We start from the raw sequence: 23385 nt of genomic DNA on the forward strand, positions 1-23385 counted from the left end.
TTAAACTAATCGACGAATGGAAGGGGAAAGGGAAGTAAGAAGTAAATAACTATCAGCTGTATCATTTTGTGGAGTATTGTTTTGTGACACTTGATAAAAGCTGCCTTTTTATTCTAAAAGGAGAGCTTTAAAATTGCTGGAGATTGAACAGCTCCTCATATCGTAATTCCTATTGCAATATTGACATATATGCAACCATGAACGATATTAAATCATTGGAACATCCTACGTTAAAGGTATCTTATAAAAAGTATAAAATATGATATGACGTATTTCCCTATTAATCCGTCAGATGAGATGATTATTGAAATATATTATTAACCTGATGTGAATAAAAGGATCTTGTCTATACTTCAGTTATATTATTAACATTTTGATCTAATTTAAAAACATAAGATCGCTTTATCCTTCCTGTGACGCCATTAGCATTGGATAATATTCTTTTATATTAATCTCCCTACCTACTTAATTACAAGAAAGAATTTTGCATTATAGGTAATTGTTGCATTGAAAAAGAAATGCCTTCAAATTGTATCAATCGAAATTATTATAATTAATAGAATTTCGTGAATTCTAATTATTGAGAATAGGTCCACATGCTATAATTAAAACATTCTAAAATTAAGTAAGTATGCGAGTACTTCTAACCTTATTTTTGTCAACCACCATGAGCTCTATGTGAGAATACTTTGTAATTAAATTTATTTAAAAGGATTACACCAATTATGCCCTAGTTTTCTTGAAATCAAATGTAGAGTATCCATTAACTTGACTAATTGGCAATTATTTCTGATTTTTCCATAATACGAAAATATGAATTGGACAAAAGAAAGTTCGTAGGTTATTAATTCCTCAATATCCCACAATAAATATTTTAATTGCTGTTTGTGGGTGGGTGGGTGTTTGTGTTAATGAACCACAGCATTATTTTCCTGAAAGTGTCGGTGAAATGCAAAAAAATCATAGGGTTTGGAGACACTTCTTCGCATACAAATTTTCGAAAACTTTATAGTTAAAAGTATCACTGAAAAATTCTATGCTTGCACTAGAAAAATAAATTATTCCATTAGTAGTTGTCCCAGTATGAAGGTGACGATTAAAATGTACGTTTAGCTCAGATTCAATACACTAAAATGATTATTTGAAACATAATGATTGCCTAAATATTTATATACATGCATTTGCATCAACTGCATATTATGAATCATTTCACAATTATTGAACAGTTTGCGTGCCCATTAGACGTCTGACTGGTCGTTGGCTGTGTATAACCACATGCAGCCCGTGTAGATTGTGTACTGTCTGGGTATGGAGACAGGTTTAGGTTTATATAGAAATTGGCGTTTTAGGATAGCTTAGAATTGAGTAGATGTTATGCTAATGGTCAAAATTGAAAAATTTCAACATTGGATGATCATATAAAATATTTTAAAATATGCAGTATTACTTTAAATGTCATTGTTATAAAATTGTGAATAAAACCATATTTTGTAGATCATAATATTGTTACACCCCCGAATGGTCCCCATTTGGGGATGTCTCTGTGGATCTAGGGAGGCCCGTACCATTATCAAGCCGACATATAGTAAGGGTTGATTGCGAAAATAAATAATAATAAAACCGGTAACACTGTACTTGTTTGGCGCCAAAATTAAATAACACCAGCAACTGTCCATTGCTTTTAGCATAAAATTATCGCTTAAAAGCGATGCGAGACCGCTCATAGCGCTAAATGATTGCAGCGGCAGGATCGAAAGGCAAACGATCTTGGCGCGCATGCGCAGAAGAGAAAGTTAAGCAGTCATTTTGAAAACAGAGAGCAGAATCTTTTTATGATCATAACCGTTAACATATTCATACCGGGCTCCGAAATTAATTTATAAATATGTAGTCATATAGTAATGTTAACTAAATAGAAATCAACATTTTCGACCATTCCGGTGTTATTTCTTCACCTCCCAAATCCCAAAATATCGCAGACGATGACGATAATCAGTATACCGCCAGGAAGCAAGAAAAATGCATCTCACACCAACGCATTTTGATGGGAGACTGTTCTTACAATGATTTCTCGAAGGCAATCGATCACGATATTCTAATGGAGAAACTCCAACTTATTGGATTGTCGGATCGATTTTTGAAGCTATTCGGGAGTTATTTTAGGAACCGTCAACAATACGTTTCGTACGGCCTTTATCAGTCACAGACCTTTTACACATTTTCTGGTGTCCCCCAGGGCTCAAACTTAGGACCATTGCTGTTCACGATTTTCATAAATGACATAGCATTGGTAATTGAAAATGCTATGTTTTTGTTGTTTGCTGACGACTTGAAACTCTTCATGGAAGTTGTCCCCTTGGACGATTGTCGTCAACTCCAACTTGATATAGATAATATATTAGATTGGGGCAGGCGTAACAAACTGGACTTCAATATTGATAAATGCAATGTTTTATCGTTTACTAAAGCCTCACGAGTATTGTTTTTCCAGTACTCGATGCATGGCAGAGTTCTCTCGCGAAATGCCGGCCACAGACGGACAGTTCTCGTAACAGGTTGAACATGCCAGTTAATAACCATACAGTTATCTTTGGTAGATAATCTGCTGCGCCCATAGACGGACACTTTTCGACCTTTCAGATGTGTGCCATGTTCAAACTGCCAGCGACCTCCCACTCCCGTGTTTTTGTAAAACTGTTGGAATTTCAACTCACCGAAAGTTTTCGGGTGACGTTAGCTAGCTGTGTCGTAAAGTAGGAGTAGCTGGCGCGATTTGGCGGCAAATTTTGACAGTTCTGTCATAATCTTCTAAGTTCGTTCGATAAGAAGTATATTATTTTTGTTGCGTATTCTTTTGCTACTCATATTATATAATTACGAATATTGTGAAGTGTCAACTAGGTACCGCAAACAATATTTATTGTGTTTTGTTAATATGTCTGTACCAAATTAATATATTATATTATTCAAAACCAATAAGTAAATTGTTTTGGTGATTGAATAAAACATATTACATAAATTTAATGTATATAACCCTGATTCAAATAAAACAATACTTATGTATTTTATCTTAATTAAATTTTATTAAAACAACAATTAGTATACTATGAATAATTTATTCAAAATAAAAGAATCTGGACATATATTTACACAAACAATAAATTGTAATCATAATAAATCTAACAAAGTAAAAATATTCGTAGATCAATCGTTCGTTCAAGTATACCATACTTAAAACTAATTTAACACATGGTACCCCTGTGTATGATCTCGGCGAACATAACCTCCATAGTTTTTGACACTTGATCTGCCACAGACAATAACTGTACGTATATGGGCACTTCTGTTGACAGTTCGACAGATTTAAATGGGGTAGTTAAACTGATCTGTGGTGTGTCTACTAACGTACAGTTATTGAACAGTTATTGTCTGTGCCATTTTCAAACTGCTACGAAAACTGTCCGTCTATGGCCGCCTAATATCATCTGTAAGAGATCTTGGAATTACGTTTGACGGTAAACTGACGATTAGTGGTCATATAGATACCATTTGTAAAAAGGCGCTAAAGATGTTGGGCTTTGTCTTGCGTACTTCCCGGGTCTTTTCGGATGTTACGGTACTAAAAATTCTCTATAACTCATTAGTTAGAAGCAGACTTGAGAGTGGGTCTGTCGGGCCCCGCATCAGTTGAAGTACGGCCTTATGGTGGAGAGAGTCCAAAAGAAATTTTTAAGACTCCTTTACTTTCGGCTGTATGGATATTATCCGTGGCTCTATCCGACTGATTTTCTCTTAGGGCTTGCGCAGACAGAGAGCAGCCGGAGTTCTGCGTTCAACCGACCGTTGACCGCTAGCGTTCAGGGACAGTAGACAGGTGGCGGTCAACAATATGCGTTCCATTTGTATACAAACGTTGTAGTGGCACGGGCGCTGCATAATGCGAGACCGCTATATTCCGACTGCGAGTGGAAGTGAGAAAGCACCGCTGTTGCGTACTCACTCCCCCGTGTGGTTTCGCTCTATGTTGTTTGACTGTTCAAATTCCATTCAAATTTTTATTTACTTTCGCATGTCAATACAAAGCTTCGATGAATTATATAATTTGATTACATTTGACATTGACTTGTAAACTAAATATAATCTAGGTACTAAAATTACTGCTGTAATCAATGCATTTTATCAAACCGGATATTTAAAAACTTAATATCGATGATTTTAAACGAAGTGACATATAAACTTATTTGTTTGTGTACCTACCTCTATCTATAATATTTGACATTTCGATTCTAACCTTTTAATTTTACCCATAACCTCACATGTCAAATTTATTCTATTATTGAACTATGAAAACTATAAATCTCGCCAAATTATCAAGTATTTATGCACGTAAATCAATCAAGTGTTGATTTAAAAACAATACGTTAGTATTAAAAACGATTTATATAATTTGCGTCACTTAAATCAAGTATCAATCTTCTCTATATCGATTCATTTTTCTGATCCAGACATTGCAACGGTTGAGAGGTACGGAGTTCTTTGTAATTGCGGGAATAGAACTCTAGAACGCTAGCGTTCCAATTGACCGGCGTGGTCTGACCGCCGGCTGTGTGCCCATACAGTATGAAGTCCGTACAGTACAAAGAACTCCGAACGCGGAACGCAGACCGCCTGACCGCTCCCTGTCTGCGCAAGCCCTTAGGGATGCTTACATACTGTAGCTTAAAATTTAGAAGGGATCTTTATTTAGCTACATATTTTTTCAGACTTATACGCGGCGTAAATGTGAACTCTGCCATTCTTGGTGGTGTTGGCTTGTGTGTCTCTGATAATTACCTTAGGAATCGAGGGCATCCGTTGTTTGTTCTCCCACGGTGCAGAACTAACCTGCCATTAGTAATGCCAATTGGGAGGGCAATAACCATGTTTAATGAAATCGCTTCGGATATTGATATATTCCACTTACGTGAGGGTGAATTTAGGTGGACGTTGTTTTTTAAATTCTTAAAATAGGGTCTGCTTAACTCATCTGGTGTACTTCCTTGTACCTATATACTTAATATTTTTTGTATTTACACATTTATACTGTACATAAAACTGTTTTAATAATATTTCTTTGTTTCTAAATGTCATGTTGTGAACGTCTTAAACTTATAATTTGTAATGTCCACAATATGTAAAATAAATAAATAAATTGAAATTGAAATATGATATTATGTCTCTGGTCATTAAACTTTTTCAAATTATTCTTTTATCAACGTAATATGTATTATACCTTTAATTTTATTATAGTAAAATATATTCAGTAAACTTTCCATTGGAATGTAATCAACCACGTAATTTTGGAAAAAAAATTTCAAAAAAAGGATTTCACGATCCGTATATTATGTTGCATTATAGCATTATAATATTAAGCGTAGGGTGTTCAACCAATGTGTGCTACCCGTGCTCACGTATGGCTGTGAGATGTGGATGATAATATTAAATTGATGTTTTTCTTTAACATCTTTGGTTTTTACCTTTTTCAATTTCTCAGAATGGATTAATAATGTGTTTGTTCATTTCAGGTGCCATATGAAATATTTAACAAAAAGTACAGACAGGCTCAAAAGACGCTGGATAGTGAGGTGCGCCAAGTTCAAATTGTCGTCAATGAGATTGAAAGCGGTCTCAGCAAGGAAAATGTGCCAGCCGATGAAATTAAAAGGCTCCTTGGAGGAATGGTAAATTATTTCATGATTTTTATATAATTGTGTGAATGACGTGGACGATAAGAAAGTTGTTTAACACATTATGAAACAATTACATTTTAATATGATTAGGCATTCGTTGGCAGAACATTTACCATTCTATACGTTGTGTTCCTAAGCCATTTCGTTGAAATTTCTGTGACAAAAAAATTATCAGACTAAATATAGTTTTACTAAAATTCCATGTAACTAAATAAATTTATAAAATGAAAAGGACCGTTTTAATATATTTTGGACAATTTTATTAGTTATTTAAAGTTGTTATTGATTATTAATATTTATAGAATATTTTTATAATGTACTACCTAGGTACTAGTAGGTATATGGTTTTTTTTTACTACTACTACTGTTAGAGGTATCAAAAGTATCAGTGCTTTGATGTATCAATATTTGCTGTTAACAGTGTGAAAGTGTGGAAATATCTTGCCTGCAGTCCGCCGCTGTCCTCTACAACCAATGGGCTCTGCGTTATAAGTTTACATTGCATTTTGTGCGAGTGGTCAAACCATTCACCAAATTGTCACCCGCACCGTCGTCTCGCCACATTCTTTAGGCTTTGCACCTTGCATTTGATTGTTTCATATGGGTGATGCTTCTTGACCATAAATGAGCTGGCCTCATAAAAATGTCTTCACCCAAATTAATTTTTAATAAATTAACAATTATTAAATGTGAACTACGCAAGGTTGGCAAAGTGTGTTTAATAAATTAAATCATGATAATTTTACGTAATGACCAGCATATTGTAAAATATAATTGCTCAAACTGTCACATGCATATCATTATGTTATATTTTTTCATCTGTGTCACTCAATTCATCTGTTTTGCAGTCTCTGTTAGTATCAAACAAACTTCCCCGATTGTTGAGTAACACCATGTTGATATTAAAAATTTTATCTCATATTACTGTACACATATCTCTACTATCCACTTGTGGTTTCACAGTAGGTATGCAATAAGTTTTTGCTGTCATTATTGTGATTCAATTTATTAAACTTCATACATTTTATTTTCGAAGTATACCATTCTATGTGAATATAGTACCTAATACCTATGTGTAAAATGTTATCAATGTTGAATATTTCATAAGAGAACAATATGTTAAATATTTTTTTTATCTGGGATGATAGCACAGAATTGATTGATTTATTTTAGCTTATCAATTGCAATAGAAACTCAATTGTAGACTTAAATTTCGATAGCACAGAATTGATTGATTTATTTTAGCTTATCAATTGCAATAGAAACTCAATTGTAGACTTAAATTTCCAGAAGGATTTTCCAAAGTTTCCTAAGCATTCCATTAACAACGAGCATAATTACGATTGGTGGTGGCCAGGAAATAAATAACTCGAGATTTGCAGATGATAATACGCCAATCGTTGCTGATAAAAGAGAACTCACTGTTCACCGAGTATAGTAATTAATAAGAACAAGACCGAGTCAATAGTTATCGATTGGGCTAACCTTTTAACCGCAGCAAGTACATTCTGAAATCTAGAAACAGTGGAATAGTTTGTATATCTGGGATCTGCCATTAATGGAAAAGGTGGATCTGAAGCAGAGTAAGAAGTACACACAGATTGGGATAAATGCGATGACACGTCTTACCACTTAATGGGATGATCGAAGAATATCAAATCGCCATGAAAATTATGCTTGTGCAAACATTAGAGATGAAAGCAAATGACGCCATCGAAAAGCGGTGTGGGCGTTGAATGCTTCGTATTTCTTGGAAAGAGTACAGGACGAACCAGTTGATCATCCAGAAACTCCAGATAAAGTAATGGCCCTAGACAATATTATGTCAGAGATGCATTCTACAGTTTTTTGGACATATTATTCAGCGCGGGTTGGATTACCTGGAGAGGCTGGTGGTTTTGGGTAGCCTCTAGGGAAGGCAAAACAGAGGAAGAGCGTTGACGCGCTGGAGCGTCCAAGTGAAAGAGCTCACTGGGGGTAGCCTTCACTCTGCCCTGAGAGAAGCCGAGGACCGTGAGGGGTGGGGGTCTTGGTCACTCAGGAGATGATTGCATTTCAGACTGGTCACGATCCTCAGCCATGAGAGAACGATCAAAAAGAAGAAAGAATTAATTATTATAAATTTGATAATGTTATCCATTTCATAAAATACTGATTATTATAGTGCGTTATTCTAGATCCTAGACCAGATGCCATGAAATTTATAGTAATCTCACATCCCGTCAGGTGGGCAGCATTGAGTGGCGATGAACCAACAAAACACCTGTCTATACAGAAACGGCGGCATAGTTTCAGGAGAAACGGCATTGTGTCAGGATAAACAGGATTATCAAGGATTCAGCATCACTCAACATCCTGAATCAGCAATCTCCGATAGAGTTCTTTGCTCTATCTCACCTTCTCACCATCCCTGAATGCAGAAAAGTTGTAGATGACTAAATATGTACATGATTCATTGAAATTCACACTATTTACACGGTTTTTAGTCCAGATTGTAATCAAGTTACTTTTTACTGATTTAGGACATGATTTCTACAGGTTATTCATATATTTAACCCGGCACCTGCCTCAAAAATCGTATGACGCACCATAACTACGCATGAATTTCATTATCGTCTTTGTTCTATACTAAAAAAAGCAATAAAAAATATGTCACAGCTCCAGTCGAGAACCCAAAACCATTAAAATAATTTCGACACACTAAAAAACCGTAATAAATCAGTTATAATATCAGAAACACTCGAACAAACGAATGCTATCCAAATTTGAAAGAACTCACCGTAAGACGCCATTTTGTAGCCAATAGTTAGAGCTCTGCGCGGTGTGTACTATTTCGACACTTGTGCATTACGTTCCCACGAATTGAAGTGTTACTAATTTTCAAGTGCATATCGATAAATCACATATTAATGTCTTCGGGTTGAGTCGTAAACAAATATAAAGGGGACCCTTTTAATATATTTAAACTACACAAACACTTAACTTATTGAATATTATTGATAAATTAACACGAACTCACATATTAAAAAAAAAACAAATACAATAATAAACCTATTTTAAAATTCTTTTGACGTGTGATATATTGTAAAGCAAGGTGACAGACATAACGCAACATCACACGTTGGGCACATATAGCGAGAGAGTTTTGTTTTTTTCGGATTTTTTTTAGAATTCACGCATACGAAACATCTCCTTCTAGGCTTATCGGTATTTTGTGTCGGTAAAATGTATTCTGGCAAATGTCCCGTTGCACTTTTGGGCAATAATCGTACGGGATTATCGCTAGTTGACGCTGTCGGCTTGGGCAGGGGTGCATTTGAAATTCTCACACAATATTTGTTCACTAATTGTTTTATTACACAGAGTTGAAAATCGCCCAATGTTTTTTTGTCACATTTAATAAATTTATATAAATAAAAAGCATTTAATAAATATAAGTCGATCATGTGGAATGCGACCTTTTTATACCACTTGATCGACTTTCTCATACACGACAAGTTGCTAAGCATCATGTCGGACTTATCTACCGTACCCATATTTTTGTTATAATCTATAACACATTTTGGTTTTTCGATGTTTTCGCCAGTTCTATAGTTCACTTTTCCCGTTGGTCCAAATGATGCATCGTGGAGGGTGGATAGCATGTGAACATCCCTCCTATCGTGCCATTTCAGAGCCAAAAGTGGACTATTGTACTTAGACTCGGTATCTCCCTTTTTCAGTTTGCTGAACTCTGGCATATCTTTACGATTTTTTCTCACTGTACCGCAAGCATTCGTTTTGTGAGAGTGAAGGTATTTAAAAAGCGCCGGACTCGAATACCAGTTATCACACCATAAGGTGTGACCTTTCCCGATGTAGTCTTTCATTAGCGTTGTCACTACCGCACCGGAAATACCGAGATTTTCATTGTCTTGTATGTCAGTCCCTTCCCCACAATAAATTATAAAGTCAATAATATATCCTGTCATTACGTCACACATCACAAACATTTTTATTCCAAATCGATGTCTTTTGGAAGGAATGAATTGTTTAAAAATTAATCTACCCTTAAACACGATTATGCTCTCATCTATGCAAAGATTCTGATACGGTATCATCGTTTCCCTAAAAATTGTTCTTGTGTGTTCTAACAGTAATCTAATTTTAGCTAGTCTATCATTTGAGGCGGTCACACTAGGATCAGAAAAATGAAGCATTTGTAAAATAAGTTGGTATCGATTTCTAGCCATTATTTTCCCAAAAATGTCTGCATGCAGGTAAGGATCGGTACTCCAATGTTCCTCTATCGACGTGTGCTTATTTCGAGTCATCAGCATTGATACGGCAAAAAATGTATACAACTCCGGCACTGACGTGTCTGTCCAATTGTGTGATCGCGATTTCGGTCCAAGGTCTCCCGCACTGTACGAATGGTTAAAAAATGTATTCGTTTGGTTCACTATTTCCGACATGATATTTTTATTCAAAAAATGTTCAAAGAAAAGACATTCGGGAGAGGATTCGTTCAAGTCGTTCGATGTCACGCCAGATCGACAATCATTGAATTCGTGAACTATTGGAATATACGGGCCAGTTCTCCACGACCGCAAAAATTCAATTGGCTCGTCAGAGTCCGTATCGTCGACGTCATGATCAGTCTCATGCTGTTCCAATTCCTCTTCCGACATATCATAATCTGAGTCCAATTCCTCATTAGTACGCACATTTTCTTCCTCCATATTTACGCACTATAAAACTATGAAATGTTTTTAAAATGTTTAACTACAGTATTAGGGAACGCCAAATCACAGAAACCATTAAACTCACACACAATAGTTATTGATATCAGTATTAATTTTCACATTCACTAAAATGGGACACGGTAGACAGTACAAAAAGTATTTTAAAAATCGCGGTAAAATAAAATCATACGTTCAATAGTTAATCATGCCAGTTTTAATGTGATAAGTACACCAGACAGCAAAAAAAGTATTTATCAACGATTGCGGTAAATATTCAACTTGTATGCGATAAATACAATCCCGCGCAATGGCCCGCTCGGTTGAAAGTCTGTCGTATACTGCGCAGTCGCGGCGAGCAGTTCAAACTGATTTCTGTCGACCGGCAAAACTTGGCCGTACGAATTGGTTCGAAACTTTGGTGATTATTTTATATTTAGAACCAATGCTTTTAAAATATGTCATAGGTGGCAGGAGAAGGTCAAATCAGGCCAAATTTACGTGAAAAAATCAGTCCCGTATGATAAATATGGACGCGGTGGCATCGATTTATACACATGCGCATTGCGAATTTGGCCGATTTGTACAAGGTGTGTGACATCGGCGCCGGCCGGGTTAATATTTTTATTGCTTATCGATGGCAGAAGAGCCAACTCCACTTTTTGGTCAAAGTGACTTTTTCATTCCAATAGCTTCCTGTATTACTGCTCTTCGATTCTCGACGAAATTTGTACACAAAATATTAGTAAAATCCACAAAATAGGCCGCACAAAAAAGAGTTAACTCCATCTATGTATTGCGATATTAGTAAAAAGAGCCAACTCCGCCGTTTTGTACCAAGAACTGTTAGTGTGAGCAACTCCATAAACTGTATAAAACTAGATAGAAATGCATTTTTTGAGAATACAACTTAACAAAAACATTAAATGAGGCTTCTAATTCCAAAAAGCGTTAAGGGGACGCTCTACAGAATTGCCCTTGAGAATTGAAAATATGATTTTTTTACATGTGGTCCGGAATTGTTGCTCTACTGGTAATATTCAAAGGTCGCCGACAATGCTTAGGTCTAAAGTAAATAATGTTATATTAATTAAATTTAAATCATAAACACTGTCGAAGTGAATAAAGAATGGGGTGACCAAAAAATGATATCTTCTAATATACGTAAATGTTACTAAATTCAATTTGTTAATCAGCTATTTGGTGGCAAGTAATTGCAACCAATATGATGGATAGCCACGATATAAACTGAATAATATATTAATAACGTTTTAACCTGAAAACCTTTAACTAAACATACGAAGAATGTTGAAATACATATCTACCTACATTTTTATTTCATGTGCTATCCAAAAAAACATTATTAATGAATAGTATTTATTTTGAATGTGTAAGACCTATTACATAATTATTTAAAAAAAATAGGTACATATTGTTTAATTCTAATGCATATTTAAAAAAAACGTGGAATATAGTTTATTATAAAAAGAAAGTGACTTTCTATTACCTACCCGATTAGTTTAATTAATTTACTTACACTTTTACAAACAAGTAACGCAACTTTACTTTTAGTTGGTAGGTACAATAATTATTGTATTTTGTTGGTAAGTAAAGCCAATGCAAGAAATAATTTATACTTATAAAAAATGATTATTAACGTGGTCACCCACAGATTACTTTTTTATTGAAAGCTAGCGGATCGCCGAGAACAAGACAAAAAAAACTGCCGACTGAATCGAATCACTCAGGGCTGTCGAAGACGTCTTACTTGTTTTTATGATAAATTGTTTTTAATTGTGTGCAATTTGGCGGAAAAATATAATATATACAGTTGCTTACCATTCGGTTATCCAATTGCACCGGTTTAATTAAAAACTATAACGAAATTAAAATTTTAATGATTTACAGATTTTCCTATGTTATATCAACTTAATAGCAATTTTAATGAGACAAGATACATATTACGATATATCCAAAATACACATCATCAGATAATATGTGAAATATTTTGATAAGCAAAAAAATAAGAACAATACAAAAATAACATAACATAATCAGCTAGTCTTTTCATAATTATTTTAGATGAATGTTGTATGCCGTTTGACGCTTGGAAGTATGTAATTATTCCATCTGTACAGTAAGCTATTTTTAACTTTGAATTTGTAACTCTTTAAAACATATCTACCATTAGATTGTACCATTATATTATTTTGACAGCCCTGTATTGCATCGGCCGGCATCAGCTAACGTCGCACACATGTTATGTTTGAAGGTAATAATAATAATAATGATTATTCATTCGAATTGTAATTAATAATTATTACGTTTATTAAAATAAATCCCCGATGGTTAGAGGTTTTTGAGGTTAGACTGAATTAAAATGACGTCCTTTCAACGCTGAGATTACTCTCTGAATGAACTATGAATGACCTTGTTGGTGTTCGGCCCACTCTTAAGTCCACATTTGGTCAAAATCGAGAAAAAAATATGCACGTATTCTTTGTATAATTTTACACAATATGTATTGATCTATAAATTCCAAAACGCGACATAACCCTACGAAAAAAATATTTTAAGTCTCGATTTATTACAAAAAGCGCGAAGTCCGTGTTTCATATTATTTAAAGCTTGGTTGATTTCGCGCGTGTTTAAGTCAACCAATAAGGTAACGTTCAATATTGAAAAGGGCGTCTCCCATGCTGTAGCATCTGGTAAACTCATGACAGTGCCACAGAAATATGTGCCTTATGCCGAGTAAATAAAAAAGTGAGGTACAAATAGCGCTATGTCCAATTTTATTTTGCCGATATTTATTACATTTAAGAGTTCATCGGCTGAAACAAATTGCCATTTGGTTCTAATTTCGACATAGAATACAACGGAAAAAATAATCTCACGTTAAAACAAATAATTGAAGCTTGAAACATAAAAACGTTGTTTCCCGAAAATATTGAATTGTGGACTTGTCGCTTTTTGTAATTAGACACTTGAAATGAAAGTTATTCTATATATTTAAAATTATTTTGAAGTATGGTCATTTGATGACAAATGTTTGTTATTCTAAAATCTACTTAGTTGGTTCCTTTACAAAAAAGTGATGTTAGCGGTGACACTTTGATTGGAATTAATACATACGTACAAAAGAAAAATAATATTTAGTTTTTTAAATTACTACGGCTTTTATTTTATTAAATTTACTGACATTATTTTGTCGCAGATATCACGTGGAAAGAAAAATTAAATGCCCTTAAATAATAATAATGCAGCAATTATTAAGGCTTTGCCGATTTTATTTATTGATGACTGAATTAACTTTTTTCATATTATTTACTTTTCCTCAACTATTATTTACTCAACTTTTTTACTTCAGAATCATCAGGATTGTTCATTACTCAAAATGAACAAGGTAATCAAGATCCTCAGTTCAATATTCAACAATTTATTACAAGTACCTACTTTAGAATTAAAAAGAAATTCATTACCAGTTCTTGATAATACTTGTATTACAATTAATAATGAAACTGTTCATTCTTGAAAATTTAATTACTGGTAGTAAAGGTGTAATCTCACAAGAAACATCAAAAGTATACCTGTTTCCCGAGTGGGAATCTAAAAAATCTCTTACCATTACGTTGCAGACTGGTGTACATCACATTAAACTAAATTTCTATTGATTGGAAAATTTTACAATACACTGGAACCAGAAATTTAGGTACCTCTCTTTATTTCGGCCCAAAAAAGATCTTGTGAAAAGTGTACGGCACATAAATCTGATGAAGTTAACAAACTTAACGTGGAAAAAAAGAGGAAGCTCATGCTGAAAAGGAGTAATAGACTTGCAGGCACTGCTGATGGCTCAAAAGTCAAATGTATCCTCATTATAATACAAACTATATTGAAGTGTGCACAGTTTTTGTGCATTTAATCTAAAAACTAAAGAGGCATTCTGCTATTCGAGGGATGAAGCAGAACGAGGGGTCAGTGCCGATGAGTTTTCCTCTATAGTAGCGAAACTGATCACAGAACGAGTTCTGCCCAACTTACATCATCGTGAAACAATTCAGTCAGTAGAATTCGAAGATCTGCCTATGAGTAGTTTGCATTTAAGTAAACTGCCAATAACAACCAGGAATTACAAAGATATACAAGATTTGAAAACTACCATCCTATCTGATTACCATTTCTATTATGTTAATTTACCTATAATATTTTTAAATAAAACCTGTTGACAGGTTCTCACTTCTCTTTGTTCTTACGCTTTCTCCTCACTTTTCAAAAAAATGTGTTTTTAAATTTGTATTTTGTCTAATAATTATAATTTTATTGTTTCTCTCGTAACTAATCAATTAAATACTATTAAAATAAAATTGAAAAAGCTTATATGCAAACGAGCTAACTTTATTAATTATTCATATAATATGAACTAATCCAAATATTGAGATATATTTTATAAAAATACATAAATAATCACAATATGAATCGTTTTGGATAAAACCATTTACGCAATTATTTCATATGTATATAATATACAGTTTAAAGTTCATACTGTAAAATTAGCTCCAAAGGAGTTGGCTCTTCTGCGTATTAAGCCTTCATTATTACATTTTGATTTTATAGGACATTCATTCTACCTGTAAATTTATTTATTTAAAGCTATGTATGTAGTATATTATGTACCTGATACTAATTATTATTTCATATTGATTAAAGGTCGAAAGACTTCAAAGCATGAAGCGTAAGGCTTCCGAAGCCATCACAGAAGAAGTGAGAGCCGGATGCGTCTGTAAGCGGAGACTAGAGCATCTTAAGGAACATGCTGATGCTGTAGTGGACCCAGAAACACCGCCCGTTAGTCAAACATACTGCTTTTATTGTCTCTACATTTCATACAAAATGATTACGAATTCAATATTCATAATATCGTCGCTGTATGATTGGTTTGTCGAATAGACCATTTGTCAAATGTTCAGGAGACGAAAAACAAATTTCATTATCCTCTATTTAAATACATGGAGATATTTAAATTGTTGTTTTTACAGCATATGAATTACAGCGTATTCATTACAAAGTAATTCAAAGAAAAGGATGGGTCTGGTCCATTTAGACACAAAAAATCATTATGCATTAAAAGGTCGATTTCGACAAAAACGGATATTCGACAAACTAATCCTATAGCAACGATATGGTAAAACAAAATCGCAATATCTATTTGTATGTTAAACTTCTCAATAATGCGATAAAATCTCATATATAAAGTGAAAGGGTTAATTTAATATTTATTTTAACTCAGATTTACATCGTAGATGTAGTCACATCTAAAGAGGCGATTAATTGTTAACAAATAATTATTTGTGTACTTTGTTTTTTTAGGCAACACTGAACCAGTGGCGCAAGACTCGCCTTGATCGAATGCTGATTGAGTATTTTCTACGTCAGGGTTATTATCAGGCCGCTAATGACCTAGCCGATAAAACCAACCTCAGAGATCTGACTAATGTCGGTAAGGGATAAAAGTAACATATAGCTTCATAATTATCGGGCATATAGGAATAAAATATTGTTAAATGAATAAAATATGGTTGTTCCATATTTATAAACCATATCAGTATGCCTCAAAGCGATTTGATTCCAATATTTTACACAATCAGTCAAACATTTGATTCATAAATCAATGCTGGTTACTGATCATGCATATTACGAGGACAATCCAGTAAATTAGGCAGCAGATCTGGAAATGGATCCGGAACCGAACCCGAACCTTGAGAACCTCTTAATAATTTTGGAACGGGGATGGCACCCTTGCTTTAGAATTTTTAAAACGTTTTCCTAAAAACGGTTCCTTAAAAATTATGAAGTTCCAGCGGTTCGATTGTTTAATTATTTTTGGTCACCAATCACTGACGCTGGAGCCAGTTATCCCTCAAAAATTAATATGTTCATTCTGATGTAACATTGACATTTAGTGCCCTTTGGGTACCACTGTACGACGGCATTTGTTCAGCGGTTGTTTACTTGCTGAGCGACATATCCAGCCCATAGCCATTTTATCTGTTTAGTGACCTCTATCACATCCATTGGTGTCTTTTGTGATCTTTTTGTGTTATACCCAATATGCACCTTTCCATGCCTTGTTGCGCTCCTCGTAATTTTTGGATTTCTCTTACATTAGGAATCCATGTTTCACACGCATATGTGAGCGTTGATAGCACACATTGGTTGAACACTTCACACTTCACACTTAAGACACAGTTGGAGGTCACTTTCGAAGGCACTATTCAGGCGCTCAAATGCACTTCAGGCCAATTTGGTTCTACTTACTTTTGTCTTCGAGACATTTTTTTGCAGTTTACATTTGCAAGTTCCTGCATTCTGATCTGATCCAAGGCTACAATTGAGGATTTTTTGATAGAATCAAATGCCTTTCCACAATCAATGAAATCTTGGTAGAGTGGTAGTCTATATACTTGATGTTGTTCTACGACTTCCTTGCAGCATGTGTATGATCCATTGTGCTGTAGCCTCTTCTGAATCTGGCTTGCTTATATTTAAATACATATACAGGTATATTCATGGCATAATGAATTAGTTGATCAGTGTTTGTTCAGTTTCGAATATCAAGAAAATAATGTCATGTCATTATATATTTATTATTATGCTGTGTCTACACAAATCTTATTTCCAGATATATTTATGGTGGCCCGGGAAGTGGAACAGGATTTAGCTAGACGAGATACATCTCGGTGTCTGCAATGGTGCGCTGACAATAAATCCAAACTGAGGAAACTCAAGTCAAACATGGAGTTTAAACTTCGCATACAGGTTATTAATGATTTATAGTAATTTTTCTTATGTCTGAAATTAAACATTTTGAGATTGTGTTGGTCCTCTAGATCAGTGCTCCGCTACCTTTTCTCACCCACGGCACACCAAAGGTCTTCCGAGAATTCCACGGCACACCACACGTAAAACAATTTATACACCAAAACATGGACCCCACTTCCTGAAGAGGGACCCCAGGCCAGGATCTTTGGCGGGCCCCCTACCTATCGCTAAGGTTAAAGACAGTGTGATACTTTAAAATAGCGTTTTTCAAGTGGTGTTCGAGGAAAAATATTGGTATTGATTGTATGTTTAGCGATTTTTTGTATTTATTAATACATCCACTTGAATTATGGTTAGCTGTCGGGTTGAGAACAATTTTATTATTTGTTGAGTATTGACATAATAATAAATTGTATCTTACAATGCCATATTTTAAAATATTAATACCAGCGTAGTAAAATAGCACCGCAGGTGACTTTTTTTACTTTTCGAGCAAAATTGTAATTTGTGTTTATCTCGCTTATCTAGTTGACCTGCCACGCTGGCCTCCCCTGAGCCTGGGCCCCCAGAAAGCCCTGTCAGCTCCCCTTTATAGAGGCCATGCACCATAATTACATTAGTTTATGTTTTTTATTTGATAGATAATTAAATATACAAGCAACATAACACGACGAAGAACTCAATGTACAGATAGCCATGTATTTATGTATTATCATTCAATAACTTATTAATGTGATAACTTAGCTTTTTTGTAAAAGTTTTGTATATTTTGACTTGATATTTGAAAGAGTAACCCGAAGCCGTTGGTCAAAAGACCCTTCAAGCAAGACTGTTTATTATTTTTAATTATAACTTGAGTTGAAAAACTTTGCTCACCAAGATATGTCATATAAAATGGGAGCTGAACTGCGATAGCCTTGTCGGAAATCCGAGGATATTCTTTATTAACCGAAATCCTGAAAATAGCCAATGGAATATCGGCGAAGTTCAGTTTTAGCGTCCAGTCGTTTCTCAATTCAACCAATTCCTCTCGAATTTATAGGGAAAGCGCTTCTATAGAATTTTCGGCATTATTTTCAAAAGGGTTTCGAATCCACTCGTATTGATTATATGAAAGTAATGATGAAATTTCTTTTGCAGCAAAGTTAAATGTTTTTGAAACGGAACCAAAATTAATTGTTTGTTTTCAATGGTGGTCTGGTATGTCCTTTGGTACATTTGTAGAGATCCTTGTCTTAAAATTATTTGTGTTTTTTTGGGAGCAATGTACCGCGGCACACCTAGCATCGTCTCACGGCACACCAGTGTGTCGCGGCACACCGGTTGCGGAGCACTGCTCTAGATCAGTGTTCCTCAACCGGTGGTCCGCAGAAATTTTCTGGTGGTGCGCGAATTATTGGCATCCAAATGCCTATGCTAAAAATTCCAATAAAATCTTAAAAACCCATGCACCTGCAAGTGTTTCTGCATTGTGTTTTTGTTCTTAAAATAGATTAATGGTTTGTGACAAAATCAACTGCGATCAGAAGGTATTATATATTACTATATAAATAATATTTTTTATTTCTGCGTTAGCGGTCTGCAAAAAGATTCCTCTATTTTCAGTGGTCCGCAGGTGTAAAAAGGTTGAGATGCACTCTTAGAGTCTAAATTATTTCTTCTGTGAGTAGCACAATGCAGACGTGTGACAACCTACAAGCATGTTTGTGATTGCAGGAGTACATAGAGTTGGTACGTCAGGACAGGCGTCTAGATGCTGTGATGCATTCCAAGAAATATTTTTCCAGTTATGAGGAAGGGCAGCTTCCCGAGATTCAGCAGTGTATGGGAATGCTGGCTTTTCCACCAGATACGGGTATTTGTTAAACTCATTTTATGTTTTGCCTTAGTATATAATTTCTCTTCAGTAAATTACCAAATTTTATAACTGTTATTTCTTTTTTACATATATGTATGTAGTGATAATGGTTTTCTTCCGTTATTTCCAGAAGTGCAACCTTACCGTGACTTGTTTGAAGAGAAGCGATGGAACCAGTTAGTCCAACAGTTCCGTCAGGAGAACTATCGCCTGCTTCAGTTGCCATCTCAGACCGTATTCAGTGTCGCCCTCCAGGCTGGACTCTCTGCTCTCAAGACTCCATATCCTTTGCAACCGATGCTAATATTATTATGACTATGTATATTCTCTCATTCTTTTTTCATCAGTAATACTGCATCTTATTTTACCTTAGAAAATAATATAGTATGATTACAGAGTACCCCCTCTTAAATGAAATTATTAGAGTACGTCTGGTAAGTAATTTAAAAAAATATGTAGTGGTGGTTTTAGACAGACCAGTCGCATACTTTTTAGGCCCCATGTTAAAATAGGTTGTCCGAAAGCACAACATTCTTCATTATTACAGGCTTTAACAGTTTAATACCTTAGTTCAGTGCTGCAAAAAGCAATGATGGTATAAAAATTAAAAACACAAGAACATAAGGTCTTTTATTTGAAACACATAAATATACTTTCTTTCTTCTTCTCTTTCGACCATGTCCGATCCTAATAGGATCATATGGGCCTCCACAGGGTGGAGGTTTGTATTAACAGATTTTATTTTTACGAGAAATGGATGTCAGCCACTTGCTCAACCTATTAGTTCCATACTCTGACTCATACACAAATTGAAAAACAATATGTGTACTTGCCAGACCCAGGATTCGAACCTGGGACCCTCGACTCTATAGGCCGGCATTTAAGCCACGCGGCCATCGTGGGTGTCACAATGACAGGTTTTCTCTCGAGGTTCTGTGCTACAATATTTTTAAACGGGGCAACTTCCATGCCTCACGCATAAGTAGTCACGGAGTGTGTCTATACATCATTGGTGCGGACAAAGAATCTTCGAGACACACAGAGACAACAAATGCTTTCTCATGACTGACATATCATATTGGATAGTTACTAATGGCCGTATGCATAATCATACTCGTGTAAATAAGTGGATTTATGTGTTATGTAGCCAATTTTCGAAACTAGAGACAGTTGTAAAATAAATACGCTTTGTAAATAGAGATCTAGTAAATATAGTATGGAATATCATTGATTAGTTTAAGACACATCAAAATTGTATCGAATAGTAAATACCAATTATCTACGCAAGCATCAATAATTTACATGCATTTAGTGTTAGTATACATACAAGTATTTGTGAATAGTGAACATGCAGAGCGTCTTCCCATCTTAATAATAAATAAAAATAATGCTACCAGCACTATCCACATAGCAACTATTACAGTATTTAGAGCATATGAACTAGGTTATATTTAATTTTATTCTTATTTCTCCTTAATTAAAAAATCACTCAGTGCTATTCAGCATTGAGTCGCGTGCCGTCGTGCCCAGTGTGTTGCGAGCCGCTCAACTCGCTGGCATCGTGTCTGCCACACGCTCATTGCAGCCAGTCGCGCCTCGTCTGCCGCATCTCCGGGGAGCCTCTCAATGAGAACAATCATCCCATGATGTTGCCCAATGGACAGGTTTACGGAGAAAAGGTCATATATTATATATTTTTAATTAATATCAGTTAACATTGTACACCCTTTCAATCTGATAGCACTTTGTTGGATTGCCTGTATTTATGCTTGTGATTTAATTATGGGGTTTCTAAGACACCTTTTTAATATAGATGACTATGCAGGCTTGATGTTAACCAATGTCAATTTCAAGACTTTATAAAAATGTCATTTGATAATAGCAAAATATACCTAAAATTCATCAGATTAATGTTAAGCTTCAAATAACCTTCAGATATAATCTTAAGACGGTTTCTCGAGATGTTAAATGTGATGAAGATTTAGATTCGATGGCGACAATAGTAATGTATCACAAATTACATAAATTGGATTCATACTAATTGAAAATTATTATTTTTGTTTCAGGCGTTGAAAGAAATGATGCGAGAACAAGGTGCCATTATTTGCCCAAAGACCAAAGAAGTCTTTTGTATGAAACGTGTTGAGAAAGTTTACGTTATGTAGTAAAGAATGCTTTACCACATGCTTTACACCATCATAATGAATAAGGATGGTTGATGAATGCAACACCGAATTAACTCTTAATACAATCATGCAAAAACATTTTGACTTCTCTGTTGATTTCACAATATAACTCGACTAGCTTTGGTTATTTTTCATAATATTCGAACTTTACTACGGTTACATTATTTTATTATGAATCTTATACCAGAGACAATATACAGTAAAACCTCGTTAATACGAATTCCACGGGACTGAAAATCGAAAAAATTTCGAATTATGAAATATATGGGCAAAAAATATTAAAATTTTGAATTTTTTTTCTTTTTGATTTTCATTTATATTGTTTACGATCATAGATGTGCCTACCAAATTTCCGGTTTGGTGTGTGTTAATGGGTCATAAAATGTCAGGATTATTTTTATTACCTTCTTAAAATAAGTAATTTATGATGTTTTAAGAGAAGTCTGTCACAATTTTCAATGACTGGCTCATGAAATAGTGTACTTTATTTCGATTTGTTGAATATTTTTATATGCCAGGACTCTCAAATAATTTCAAATTACGAAATTCGAATTAAAGTTATGGTTTTACATGAAAATAATGTTCAAGGGACTTTTTTTTCGCGAAAATTTCGAATTCCGGCGAATTTTGAATTATCCGTGTTCTTATTAACGAGGTTTTACTGTATATATATTATAGAATAATATTTTCATGAATCTCGAAACTTTTGCCTAATTCAAAAACATTAAATAGACAAATGAGTTATTTGTTTGTTGCGTGAGCGGCGTCCAAAAACGGGAAAATGTATGTATATACTCAATATATCGTATGCAATACAATAACCTTATTATTTCTCTATACGGTATTATTTACTATAAAGAATTGACATTTTATTAAGAACAATACAATAAATATTATATTCATTAACCTTTTAGCAGCCCAGCTGATAATACTAGGTATAATCTCCAGGGCCCAAGAATTAAATAATATATAAAAAAAAAAATTATCAGTGGAAAATTTTATATCTAGCACTTACATATTATGAGACATCATTTGAAGTTCGTCGAAAGGGTTTTTCATTCATAATTTCACGAAAATGTCGGAAAATTTGCACCAAGGTTAGGGTTATCACAACACTGCGAATTTACAAGAAATAGTTCAAAAATATTTTTAAAAAATTCAAAAAAAAAATTTATAAAATTTATAAATTTTACAAATACACATTTTTTTTTGCAATATCAGTATTATTTTCACTGTCCACATAAACATCTTTAAAAGTTTTCTTCCGTATGGTAAATTTCGAAACACGGTTCAAAGCATAGTGCAATGTCACATTGCTTGCACACAAACCGCGTTTCCCCACGTTTCTTATTGTTTTTTGTATTATAACATACGTAACACCTTTTGGTGGCACTATTTTTTTTGTCCGTGGGTGGTATTTTACCCAGAAAATGCCTCTCCGTAAGCCTAGTGGGTAGCGGCACCTTCCGCTTCAAATTTGTCTTTGGATGTGTCTTGTGTTTTTGAATCAGTTGATCAATAACGTTCAACTGAAAGTCACCTAAGGGCTGTTTTTTACCAGTTTTTTGTTGGTACAATATATGCGCATTCAGTAATGATAAATCTAATAGATGGAAAAAAAGTTTTTTGTACCATTTCAGGGTTTTTCGTGATGAGTTTACGGATGAAAGCATCATGTCACTTTGGTCTACAGCGCCCATGTTTTTGTTGTAGTCCACGATGGACTCGGGTTTTGAAATAGGAATTTTTGTCACATAGTTTACTTTTCCCGTCGGTTTGAATACATTCTTGTGCACTGTGGTCAACATTGTCACGTCTTTTTTGTCTTTCCACGCCAATGCCATCATTTCGTCAGTGTGAAATGTCTCGGTTTCCCCTCTCTTCAATTTTTTTACGAATTTCGGCATCCCAATTCGATTTCTTCTCACGGTTCCGCAGGCATTTGTCCGGTGGTCATACAGGTACTTGAACAATGTTGGGCTGCTGTACCAATTGTCGATGAAAAGCGTATGTCCTCGTTCCAAGTACGGTTCAAGTAATGTCACCACAACGTTGCCTGATATTCCGAT

The 23385-nt window shown here is 34.6% G+C and overlaps 1 protein-coding gene across 1 annotated transcript; it reads left to right on the plus strand.

Moving 5' to 3' along the window:
- Positions 1-7: 7 nt before the first annotated feature.
- Positions 8-22467, plus strand: Kaz (E3 ubiquitin-protein transferase Katazuke). The gene is made up of 9 exons (XM_085953895.1): positions 8-236; positions 5565-5720; positions 15161-15298; positions 15821-15950; positions 17133-17269; positions 18989-19127; positions 19261-19411; positions 20620-20809; positions 21197-22467. The coding sequence occupies exons 1-9, from the start codon at positions 198-200 to the stop codon at positions 21293-21295; spliced, it is 1179 nt and encodes a 392-aa protein (XP_085810021.1). The 5' UTR covers positions 8-197; the 3' UTR covers positions 21296-22467.
- Positions 22468-23385: the final 918 nt, after the last annotated feature.

This window comes from Rhyacophila brunnea, unplaced genomic scaffold, assembly GCF_057557595.1.
Source record: "Rhyacophila brunnea isolate RB1 unplaced genomic scaffold, BYU_Rbru_1.0 scaffold_4, whole genome shotgun sequence".
NCBI classification, from domain to species: Eukaryota; Metazoa; Arthropoda; class Insecta; order Trichoptera; family Rhyacophilidae; genus Rhyacophila; species Rhyacophila brunnea.

Bases quoted from the DNA above. Each gene is read 5' to 3' on its own strand.
- Kaz (XM_085953895.1), top strand. From the start codon at position 198: ATGAACGATATTAAATCATTGGAACATCCTACGTTAAAG. The intron at 237-5,564 runs GTATCTTATAAA...TGTTCATTTCAG, and splicing joins TGGAACATCCTACGTTAAAG to GTGCCATATGAAATATTTAA. The intron at 19,128-19,260 runs GTATTTGTTAAA...CGTTATTTCCAG, and splicing joins GGCTTTTCCACCAGATACGG to AAGTGCAACCTTACCGTGAC.